At 42.9% G+C, this 12,849-nt stretch overlaps 1 protein-coding gene across 6 annotated transcripts in view; it reads right to left on the reverse strand.

The window, feature by feature from the left end:
* The window catches only part of LOC139363250 (disco-interacting protein 2 homolog C-like), a 179,438-nt gene extending 168,142 nt beyond the window's left edge, over positions 1–11,296 (reverse strand). For 4 of the 6 annotated variants that reach the window (XR_011623190.1, XM_071096138.1, XM_071096141.1 and 1 more), the window contains exon 1: positions 5,399–6,811. Coding sequence is in view for 5 of the 6 variants with exons in the window: in XM_071096138.1 (XP_070952239.1) it covers positions 5,399–6,188 (790 nt within the window). In the remaining variant the exon portion in view is untranslated. Of the gene's footprint in view, positions 1–5,398; positions 6,812–11,125 lie in introns of those variants that run through there. The other 2 variants (XM_071096139.1, XM_071096142.1) reach the window with 2 other exon arrangements.
* Between the last annotated feature and the right edge of the window lie 1,553 nt (positions 11,297–12,849).

Consider the following 12,849-nt stretch of genomic DNA (forward strand, 5'->3'; position numbering starts at 1 on the left):
CTCTTGAGTAGCTGGGATTACAGACACATGCCACCACTCCCGGCTACTTTTTGTCTTTTTAGTAGAGACGGGATTTCACCATGTTGGTCAGGCTGGTCTCAAACTCCTGACCTCCTGATCTGCCTGCCTCAGCCTCCCAAAGTGCTGGGATTACAGGCGTGAGCCACTGTGCCCAGCCCATTGTAATGGGTTCTATTTTGATTAATAAAGATGTGTTGCAGCCTAGTTATACAAATTTAAAATTCATGGTCCAAAACCATAATTACTTTTGCACCAACCTAATACTTTAAGAATTAAAAGAAGCCTTTATATTAGAGAGCCCATGGATGATAAAATCATAAAGAATATTACAATCTCCATAACCCACAAACTTGGTAACTTAGACCAACTGGATGAATTAAAAGACACAATCTATTAATACTAAAACACAGGAGAAATAGGTAATCTATATATATTGATATCTACTAATAAAATGGAATAAATACCTAATAACCTTACAGAAAACTTATATATTCCATAAATCTGACATTCTGTCATGTTATTCTAACTGGTGGGATTCAGGGATTTCCATTTTGATAAGAACATAGGTGAGTCTCACACACTTAATTTTAGTGCTCATTGGTCAGAAAAGCCATGTCCATTATAGGATACTGCGGAGCAATGCGTTATGGAGAATTTAGGCAAGATAATATGATTTTCAGAGTTAAAGGAAGACAACCTGATTTATGTACAGTAATTCCTCATAATATCATAGGGGATACCATATTTAAACTTTGGGGTATCCCGAGGTATAATTCTTATTTGAGCACCTGTGAATTTCAGACACGGAGGCTTCCCAACTTTGGTGGCTTTCAATAAATGTGGAAGTTAACTCACAACCTATTTTGTGGAGGCATAAAATTCAATGAGCACTCATTTAACCTTTTATTTTAAATATTATTTTTGTAAACTTGCATTTCCAATTAGTTGAAATTTTTAACCTGTTTCAGTTCTTATCCACTTCCCCCCCCCCCCCGAGACGGAGTCTTGCCCTGTCACCTAGGCTGGAGTGCAGTGGCATTGTCTCAACTCACTGTAACCTCCGCCTCCCAGGTTCAAGCGATTCTCCTGCCTCAGCCTCCCGAGTTGCTGGGATTACAGGTGCCTGCCACCACGCCCAGCTAATTTTTGTATTTTTAGTAGAGATGGCCCTTCCCCATGTTAGTCAGGCTGGTCTGGAACCCCTGACCTTGTGATCTGCCCACCTCGGCCTCCCAAAGTGCTCGGATTACAGGCCTGAGCCACCGCACCCGGCCTCTCCACTGTTTTTAGGTGGAGGGGAGTAAGGGTTTCTTGGAATTAGGAGGAACTCCCATGTACCCAACCCATTTGGGTAAATTTCTTCCTTCAGAGTTTTTCAAATCAGCATCACCATTGTTAAAGGCCTCCCACATGGTAATAATTGTGCTATAGGGTTTTATAAACGTGAAGTTTATGTTTGGCTGAATGAACCTCCTTGCTGTGGCACAAGGGGGCCATAGGTGTTTTCACCAATTATGAAGCGGGTTCACTGTGCAATGGCTACCAACTTTTCTGAGTACAATGAGGCCAAATACATTCATAGATAAATTCCATGAAGTGAATTTATTACTTACAAATAGCAAACAAAAGACAACAGAAGTCTAGGATTCAATATGAACCACTACCACAAGATCAGGAAGGCTACCCAGAGCAGATGGATGGAGTTTTGACTATAAATGCTTCACTTGCACTACAACTGAGGGACCCCAGAAATAAGCCCACATTGGGTTTTCTCCCAGGATGTGGTTTGCTGGACACAAGCGTTAAAGGCAATTCCGTTTCGAGCAGGGCCTATAACAGAGGCTGGGCTGTTCTGACCAATGTCACTTGATTATCAGGATATTGCCTTCCCAGCATACCATACAGTTATCTTGAGAACTACCAGTAAGAAAGGGAAGAAAATGGCCCTGCACTCTTAAAACTGAAGGATCAGGATATTTGCTGTGACAGAGGCACAGACAGTAGCGACAGAGTGTTCTTGTGAGCCATCTACTAGTTCTCTTAACCGGAGCGTGGCACCAGACCGCTTTTCTATTTCCTTTCAATGGAAACTATTTCAGAATATTTTGAATTTCTACATCTATAGAGTTGTGGCACATGATCACTGGCAGTGTAGACTCTCTGCATGGTTAAAGGAAAGAGTTCAGAAGCCCATCAACCCACATTGGAGGAGACCACCTAATCCTCCAGAGAGTGTCACTCCATCTTCCTGGGGTTAGCTCCACATGCAGTAAGGCCACTATAACTAAGGCCGTCAAGACTTGCAGTCCGAAGATGAGACTTTTGACATGCTGATAAGCAGCAGTGATAAGAAAAGCCCACACACTGGTCAGGAATTTTTCAATGAAAGCAGCTGAGACGCTTCTTCATATGCTTCGGTGGGGGCTAATATCAAACTATTTCTTCCCATTTTCTTTACTCAGCAGTGCCTGAACCATGAGGCACCATAGATGTACACCTCATCAGGAGGGTGTATGGTACAGCAGCAAGGGGAGCAGCAGCACAAGAAACAAACAAGGCCACTACTTCTGCTTACATAATAACTATTGTCTTGGAGTGTAAAATAATTAATAATGTTCACATGGCTGCCCTAAGCACACAGAGATGGTGACCAGAGCAGATGCAGGGACTACAGACATACAGCCTTATTCTTGCTAATTAGGACTTATGTGTTGGTTTACGTGCTGTGCTTTTGTGCATTCATAAGCCAGGGCCTCAAAACTGCCTGCTAAGCACAGGCCAAAGGTCATGCTGGGGTGCAGTTAAACATTGATGTCTAGGAGATGAGAGCATTTTAGTGTGGAAGAAGATGACAACACCTGAAGACCACAAAACACTGTGCAGACCAAAGGGAACGCCCATCGTCAGCTCACGGTTCTGACCCAGGTGACTGCTGATGTGTTACGGAACAGTCAGCCCACAGCAGGTAGGTCAAGTTGAGCTGGTGTCCTGCATGAGGGCTGGTCCATTCCATTCGTGTTGCCAATTGTTTCAATAGCGTCTCATGCACCCCACTGGTGAGGAAGGAATTAGCACCCTACGTTTACTGGCACCGTTAAACATATAACATCTATTACTAAACAGATAAGCCAGATATCAGTTATTAATTACATACAGGAGGATGATGTAAGCTCTCACAGGCCCAAACAGGGATTAACTTGAGCGTAGAGAGTGGTATAGCATTTAAAAAGTGAGGATATTCCTTTTTTTTTTTTTTTTTTTTTTTTTTGACACAGAATCTCGCTCTGTCACCCTTGCTGGAATGCGGTGGTGTGATCTCGGCGCACTGCAAGCTCCGTCTCCTGGGTAAACTGTATGTACTTAGGAATTAATACCAACTCATTATTAGCAAAAAATAAATATCTTTACATCAAGAGTAGTTTTTCATTTAATAAAAATAGGTGGGATGTGTATAATGGACAAGGGAAAATCAAAATTTGCCAAATGAGGCTAGTAAGACAATCCCAAGAATTCACAATCATTATTCACTGGTCCATTAATCACAGGACAATACATACAAATGAAACTTACCTGACCGGGCGCAGTGGCTCATGCCTGTAATCCCAGCACTTTGGGAGGCCGAGGCGGGCAAATCATGAGGTCAGGAGTTCAAGACCAGCCTAGCCAACATGGTGAAACCCTGTCTCTACTAAAAATACAAAGAATTAGCTGGATGTAGTGGCGTTCACCTGTAGTCCCAGCTATTCGGAAGGCTAAGGCAGGAGACTCGCTTAAACCCAGGGGGCGGAGGTTGCAGTGAGCCGAGATCGAACCACTGCACTCTAGCCTGGGCAACAGAGTGAGGCTCCATCTCAAAAAGAAATAATAATGAAATAAAAAAATTAAACTTACCTACATATTAGAAAAACATCCAAATTCAACCATGAATCCAGCACATTATCAAATGAATAGACAAAAATTCTACCAACAAACTGAAGAAAATATCATCTATGAAATTCAAGTACTACTGCTTAAAGAACATTTACAGAACTCCTACCTCAAGGTTTCCCCGCAAAATAAGGTGAAATGCATACTCAAGACTCTTTAAGAATGGGCCACTGATAAAAACAATATACTTGTAACTTGTGTAACATTTCATAGATTTTTTTCAAGCACTGCATGATAATTAATTTGCATCAGGCTTTCCAAATTAGAAAAGCTTCACTTATAGAACTTCTTTCCCGTGGGAGTTTTCACACGGCTTTTCAAGTAAATGTTAAAACTGAAAATATTCTTGCAGTTTCTAAACTATTAGAGTTTTAATCCTGTGTACGTTCTTGTATTTACAAGGTCCAGCCAGCTACAGCGTGCATTTTCATATGTCCTTGAGTGGGTATGAGAGAAATGAAACACTCAAACATTCTGGACATTCATAGGGTTTTTCTCAGGAATGAGCTGATGTCTTCAAATGGAACTAATACAACCGAAGGCCTTACCATAAATTTAAATTCAAAACCTTTTCTCCACTCTGACCCCTCCCAAATCTTCAGGAAAATCCGAAGTCTTGACCACATTTCCTACATTCTTAAGGTTTCTCTGCAGTCTGAGCTCTTTCATGTTTATGAGGGAATGGGAAAGAGTAAATGTTTTACCACATTTCTTACATTCAAGGGGCTTTATTTATTTATTTATTTATTTTTGAGATGGAGTCTCACTCTGTCGCCAGGCTGGAGTGCAGTGGCACAATCTCAGCTCCCTGCAACCTCCGCCTCCTGGGTTCAAGTGATTCTCCTGCCTCAGCCTCCTGAGTAGCTGGGATTACAAGCATATGCTACCACACCCAGCTATTTTTGTAGTTTTAGTAGAGACGAGGTTTCACCATGTTGGCCAGGATGGTCTCGATCTCCTGACCTCGTGATCCGCATGCACAGGGCTTCCCCCCAAGCCCCTGTGGCCTTTTATGTCCTTGAAAAAGAACTAAGGCAACTGAAATGTGCCACCATGCCCAGCTAATTATTTTCTTTGTTTTTGTTTTGAGACGGAGTCTGCTTCTGTCGCCCAAGCTGGAGCGCAGTGGTGCAATCTCGGCTCACTGCAAGCTCCGCCTCCCAGGTTCACGCCATTCTCCTGCCTCAGCCTCCCGAGTAGCTGGCATGAGCCACCGGGCCCGGCTTTATTTTATTTTTTGTAGAGACAGGGTTTCATCACGATGCCCAGGTTGTTTCACATTGTTTTAATCCAGGCTGGTTATGAACTCCTGGGCTCAAGCAATACACACACCTTGGCCTCCCAAAGTGCTGGGATTATAGGCTGAGTCACTACACCCAACCTCTATATCATGACTTCTTTAGTGGCGCATAAGGTAACTGGAACGAGTGTAGGCTTTACCGCATTTTACATTCATAGGGTTTTTCTCCAGTATGAATTCTTTCGTGGAGGTGAAGGGAACTGAGGCGACTGAAGGCTTGGTCACATTGTTTACATTCATAGGGTTTCTCTCCAGTATGAGTACATCTATGGTTACAAAGGGAACTCAAACAACTAAAGGCTTTGCCACACTGTTTACATTCATAGGGTCTCTCTCCAGTATGAATGCTTCCATGGTCATGAAGGGAAGTGGAACAGCTGAAGGCTTTATCACATTTGGTACATCTCTCTCCAGTGTGAGTCCTTTCATGCATCTTAAAACAAGAAAATCTGAGTGTTTTCCCACATTCCTTACATTCGTAGGGTTTCTCTCCAGTGTGAGTTCGTCCATGTATTAGACAAGAACCGGAAACAATGAACGCTTTACCACATTGTTTACATTTATAGGGTTTTTCTCCTGTGTGAGTTCTCTGATGTCTTTCAACTGAATTGAGAAAATGAAAAGCTTTCCCACATATCGTACATTTATAAGCTGGATTTCCACTGTGCATTATCCTGTGTCTTCTAACACCTGGAACAGAAACAAAGAGTTTCCCACACTGTTCACATTTATATTGCTTCTCTCCATATGGTTTGTATCCTGAGTGAGCTAGGATGTGCCTATTAAGGAGGGAATGATGTACAAAGACTTTTCCACAAATACTGCATTCACATTGTTTTAATCCAGTAGAAATGTTCTCATTCAGATCAAGATTTGGAATGTGGCTGACAGCTTGACCATACTGACTACCTTCTTTGCTTTCACACAGTCTCTGTACCATATGATTTCTGTAAAAAAAAATGACAAGCACATTACTATTGGTTGGTTTAATAACTTTCTACTCATTCATAGGTCTTCGACTTACACTGCTACCAATACTAGGGAAAATGCATTTTTGTTTTGTTTTGGTTTTGTTTTTGTGCCATGACTGAATTATTTGAAAGTAAATGGGCTACTACTGAAAACACAGCTACCACCTACATGGCTATGACCAAAATAGTAACATTCATATATACAATTTTGTAGTACTATTTTCAAGTAAACTGTTTTCCAAACACTGACTGCTACACTGATGTATGTTACATTTTGGGTGAAATTTTTCTAAAAGGAAATGAATTTCAAGTGACTCTTATTTGCTTTGATTGCTTGTTTTTAAATTCATGACATGCTAAGATTCCTTCAGAGGACTTTATTTCCTCTTCTCGGTGCAAATTATCTTCTATCTTTCCCGTTTTTTGAAGTGATCTTCAATATTCTGGTCTTTCCGTTTTTTCCTAAAATGCAGATGCACAAAATTATCATGAATTATTTCAAACTATAGAAACATTACTAGATTTCATGTTCATTGTACACAGTGCCCATGCCTGATTTATTCACCAAATCATTCCCTTGCCCCATTCCAAATCACAAATAGCACTGATGATAGGGAAATACTTCTGTAATTAAGTGAAATGTGTTGTCATTCTTAGCTACAGAAGCCAGGTTCCTGCAGGTTTCCTGCATCACTTCTCTGTAGAGATTCTTCTGAGAAGAATCTAGCAAAGCCCATTCCTGCTGGGTAAAGTTCACAGCCACATCCTCAAAAGCCATGGAGTCCTAAAACATTCCACATATGTGGATAGAAGGATGAGTGAGACTGAGAGCACTGGGAATGTATACTCAATTCATAAGCTGTTTACATGATTCTAAAATTTCCAAGCATTTATTCTATGACTTGATTGTCACAACTCTTACTCTGTTCACACATACTCCCTCCCACACAGCAGTACTAATGCTAGAATTGAACTATTCAAAAAGGCAACAGCAAAGTAGAAACACCCATCTCATTAGAGAATCCAGGGAGTGAGATTACGATATGCTGCTAGGAGTTACCTTTTAACTTCACTTTGTACATTTCTAGTACCTGTCATACTAAAGTCCTACCTGATGTGCATAAGTGAGTTAATATTATCAGTCCTGAGACTACTTATTCTTAAAAATACCTGCTCGCAAAGTTCAATCTTTGTTTGTATTAGGAACTTACATTTTGAGAGGGATTCCACCAACCCAAGTAATAAGAATGACTCACTGCATCTAAATGGCTTATGCAGTATATTTTCCAAAACTTCTTCTGCTGAAAGTCTATTATTTTGTGTCACTGCAGTGGTGCTTAGGGAACCAGACACAAAAACACAGTCTGAACACTAAGTGTTCAATGAATTTCCCTGGTAGACAATATTTTACATGTGCTGTCACTTGTTAACTGTGGAAGTGAACCCATCCCACGTGATTACACCAAGAGAGAATAGGCTTATTAAATTTAATTGAGTAGTAAATAAAACCAATAATTGATATTTAACAATACTAATACAACAATTTTTCAAATTTCTATTGCACAATATCAAGGCAGAAAGGAATAAGAGGAAATAGGACACATGCTTTTTAAAATGACATTAATTTCACCACTTCCAGATGCTATTCCTATGAAACCACATAAATTCCCAAATCAGGTGGTTTTAGGCAAGAAAAGCTACTCTTTCATATGCAGTAAAAATGACCAATGTCTAATCATTTTTAGTCATCTAAAAAAAGAGTGATGGCTTGTCTAACATACTTCTAAGATTTTCAAGCAAAAATATTCAGGACAGCACAGTGTTAGCAAAGAGATGAGCAAGCAGACCAAAGGAAAAAAAAAAAGTCTTAATGACCCAGCATCTATATGGAAAGTTGAGGAATGATAGAGTAGGCACTATAGAATAGAAAAAGAAATTACATGCACTTTAAATTATGAGGCAAACCAGGCTGGCATCTACTTGGGAAAATGCATTGCATTCTTCTCTATTCCATGAACAATAATCATCTTATTATATATTCAAATACAAAAGATAAAACCAGAATACTTTCAGAAGTCACAGGAAGATTTTTTTTTAATGAAGGATTAGGCAGAATTTTTTTTATGTAAGAAAAAAGTGATAAAGGAACAGACAAACTCAAACATATTAAAATTTAGGGGATAAAAGGAAAATAGAGTGGGCCAGGCGTCGTGGCTCACGCCTGTAATCCCAGCACCTTGGGAGGCTGAGGCAGGGGATCACCTGAGGTTAGGAGGTTGAGACCAGTCTGGCCAACATGGCAAAAATCCCGTCTTTTTGTTGTTTGTTTATTTGTTTTTGAGACGGAGTCTCGCATTGTCCCTTGGGCTGGGGTGCAGTGGCAAGATCTTGGCTTACTGCAACCTCCATCTCCTGGGTTCAAGCAATTCTCTTGCCTCAGCCTCCCGAGTAGCTGGGATTACAGGTGCCTGCCACCACGCTCAGCTAATTTTTTCGTATTTTTAGTAGAGACAGGGTTTCACCATGTTGGCCAGGCTGCTCTGGAACTCCTGACCTCGTGATCCAATCACCTTGGCCTCCCAAAGGACTGGGATTACAGGCATAAGCCACCGTGCCAGGCCTAAAACCCTGTGTTTACTAAAAATATGAAAATTAGCTGGGTGTGGTGGTGGGTGCCTATAATCCCAGTTCCTCGGGAGGCTGACACAGGAGAATCACTTGAACTCGGGAGGCGGAGGTTGCAGTAAGCAGAGATGGCGCCACTGCACTCTAGCCAGGCTACAGAGCAAGACAGCATCTCCAAAAAACAAAAAACAACACTCAGACACCCAGATAAGAGGATACACATGTGTCCACTGTCATAAATTCTTCACCAAGCTACAAGAGGGGAACTGACATTTTGGTGAATCTTTATAAATCATCAATTTATCTAACACACTTTTATTTCACCAGTAGCATTTACAAAGCTAAGTCCTACAATTCCATTTGAAATTACCCTTAAAAAGAACAGAACTTTAAAACTTACTACACTCACTCTGGGGAAGAAATAAATACGAATTTTTAGCAAATGAAATACATCATTTTACCCTACCTCTTTGGAAATAGTATTTTTATCTTTCAAGCTGTACTGACAAAATGTATCTTACAGTCAGTGAAAACCTGAAACTCAAATAAGAGGACAAGCCTTTTCAAGGTAACAAACTCAGGGAGAGGCAGTACTGACTCCAACGCAGACCTTTCTAAGTGTCACGGCAGGCCATTCTATCCCTTAGGACACCCATCCTGTTCAGTAAAGTACTCAATGACCACCTACGAGGCACTGGCACTGCTCTTTGTCCTCCTGTGTGCCTTAAGTGCATTTTAATATTCAGGTTCTTGCACATCCTCTCTGGGGTGGGTTTTCCTTGTCCTTTGGGACGGTTTTTCTCTCTTCACAGGTCTGAGACAAGCTAGAGAGCAGAAATCATTTCTGCCTTTTCCTCTCAATATCAGCATCCAATTGGCAAACCATCAATGTGTCTTCGAGGAATAAAAACTCGGGCCGGAGGAATAATTTTAATGACCTAACTTTCATGACATTACATTGTATTGTCCATTAATTTTAATGTCCTAAAATTTTAATGACCCTAAGGGGTCACCATTTTAGATGAAACTATACCAGGAGATTCCTCTAAGGCCAAGAGCATCCAGCTGCTCCCCTGAGAGACTCTACCCCATACCTCAGGCTGTCCTTGGGGATGAGATGACCCCGGGGGCTGATACTCACTAGACCCTCCAATAGACATGGCCACTGTGGGTATCCTGGGTCATCCCCAGACAGTTCTAAAATGCCAGGACTAGGAAAAGACAGGAGAGTGGCTGAGGACACAACACCCTGTCAAGTTTTCACGGGGGGACCTCAACCTAAAGACATTTTGGTAATATGTACACTTAGGAAAGATGAAAAGAAGAGAGGTACAAAGATTTTTTTTACAGTAGAGTGTCAGATGATTTATTCTCCACTTTCCTCTCATGTAAAATGTTTGGAAACAGAAAAATATTTTGGCCAAGGTGCCTCACGCCTGTAATCCCTGCGCTTTAGGAGGCCGAGGAGGGTGATCAATCAAGGTCAGGAGTTCGAAACCAACCTAGCCAACATGGCGAAACCCTGTCTCTACTAAACATACAAAAATTAGCTGGACGTGGTGGTGGCGCCTATAAGCCCAGCTACTTGGGAGGCTGAGGCAGAAGAATCGCTTGAACCCGGGAGTCAGAGGTTGCAGTGAGCTGAGACTGCATCATTGCACTCCAGCCTGGCGACAGGGTGAGACTCCGTCTCAAAAAAAAAGAAGAAAAAAAAAAATATATATATATATATGTGTGTGTGTATATATGTATATATATGTGTGTGTGTATATATATGTATGGTTTGCTTCCTCATTCACCTTATCAAAGACTCTCATTTACGCCCCTCCCGTGGACCCCAAACCACAAACCATGACTGCGGTACCCGTTTATGAATCGCGTTTGCTCAAACACGCCCTTTAACGTTTTAACAAAGCCTCAGGTTAATTTTAGGGGGAGAAAGGTGGGACTGGAAGCTCCGTGAACCACAGCTCCTCCCACGCTGGAACCCCGCACACCGAGTCGGGGCTCTCCCGGATCACCCTCCCGTGGTCACCGCACTACCTGGGTGGGGGAGGCGCGGGGTTCCCGAGAGGGCTCCGGCCGGCGGAAGTGGCGCCGGCAGGTACAGACAGGACGCAGGGGTCCCGCTGCCCGCCCCGCCCGGCCCTGCACAGAAGGGGACTGAGGCCCAGCTGCGCCGCGGAGACTCAGTCCGCAGGTTCCGCAGCCCATGGCTGGTTCCAACAGGTTTCACCCAGCCCTCTTCCCCACTTCGGGAAGCCAGGCGCAGTCCACTCACCGTTCCTCGGCTTCCCGGGTGTCCCGGCGTCAGCTAAGGATGTCCCAACACCCGCAGGTCACAGGGTGGCCGAGGCTGCTGCAGAGGCACCGGGCCTCCCAGAGCCAGGAAGTAGCAGCGGAGACTCACAGGAAGAGCCTACGGTGGCGAAGGCGAGACAAAGCGCCCGCCAGCCGGATCCCGGAAGCCGCCCTCTCCTTTCCGGGGGCGTGCCTGATTGACGGGTCGCCACCCCAGCGCCCGTGATTGTATGGGGCTTCAGGCCCCGCCCCCTCAGGCCCTGAGTGACAGGAGATTGCGATCTCACGTGAGGCTGGATGTGGCCAGAATGACCCTTTTGGCCTAGTGGTTTATAGGGTGTGCGTCCTTCCTGCGCTGGGATCTGACCAGGCAAGGAGCACATTCGCATTTAACCTTGTATACAAGATTATAGCTATTTTACGTAATAAGATATAAAATTGCAAGCAATATAATGGCAATTCTGTAACTGCCCAGTGGGTTCACCTTGCCCGCTACCTAGACAGAGCCGATTTCTCAAGACGGGGGGAATAGCAATAGAGAAGGAATAATTCACGCAGAGTCGGCTGTGCAGGAGACTGGAGATTTGATTTTTATTTTATTTTATTTTATTTTATTTTATTTTATTTTATTTTATTTTATTATTTCTGAAACAAAGTCTTGCTCTGTTGCCCAGGCTGGAGTGCAGCCTCTTAGTTTTATGATTATTCAAATCAGTCTCCCTGAGCATTTGGGGATAAGAGTATTTAGAAAGTTTATTTTGCCAAGGTTGGGGATGCTTGTGCATGACACAGCCTCAGGACGTCCTGATGACAGTTGCCCAAGGTGGTCAGAGCACAGCTGGGTTTTGTTGGAGATAAATGCTCGGTGACGCAAAGTGAAACCAGCACTTAAGCAAAAGTTTTCTCAGCAACGCAGTTTACCTCTGCGGAAGCGTGCTGCTCGCATCAATCACAATCGCAAGAGCACACGGAACAAAGAAAAGCAGGGGTTTTTATTCCTAATGCAATCCCTACCTCTGGCATGGGCTGGGGCCAGACCTCAAGATCTAAACTGACCCCGTTGGCTATTTGTGAATATTTTCCCAAATAAGGAAGGGGGAAGGGAGTCGTGAGTTACAACGGTGGGACGTGTGGTTTCGAAGGGAGAAATGGGTGCAGAGCAGGTAACCAAGGGAACAGATGTGAGTTATTGATTAGAACTGACGGGGGGAAGGTTGTTTACAGTAACTAAGGGCAAGGAGGCATGGAGAGCAAGAAAGTTGAGTTCGAGAACAAAACACAAGAACGTTAACTTGTCAAACCTTGAAAGAGAAACTGACTGTATCTGACAGTTTTACACATTTTAGGGAGACAGGAGACAGCAATCAACATATGTAAGATGAACACTGGTTTGATCCAGTACAACCTGAAGCAAAAGTGAGTCAACTGGAAGCCAGGAGGGGGCTTCCAGGTCACAGGTAGGTGAGAGAGGAAAGGTTGCATTCTTCTGAGTTTCTGATGACCCTTTCCAAAGGCGGCAATAAGGTATGCATTCTTCTAAGCGAGCAGCGGATGACTGAATAGAATGGGAGGCAGGTTTGCCCTAAGCAGTTCCCAGATTGATTTTTCCCTTTATCTTAGTGATTTGCGGGGCCCAAAATATTTTCCTTTCCAATTTCCCCCTTTTGTTTTAAAAATATTTTGGAGAAAGCATTTTAGAAGAAA

This window comes from Macaca nemestrina, chromosome 5 (genome assembly GCF_043159975.1).
Source record: "Macaca nemestrina isolate mMacNem1 chromosome 5, mMacNem.hap1, whole genome shotgun sequence".
Taxonomy (NCBI): domain Eukaryota; kingdom Metazoa; phylum Chordata; class Mammalia; order Primates; family Cercopithecidae; genus Macaca; species Macaca nemestrina.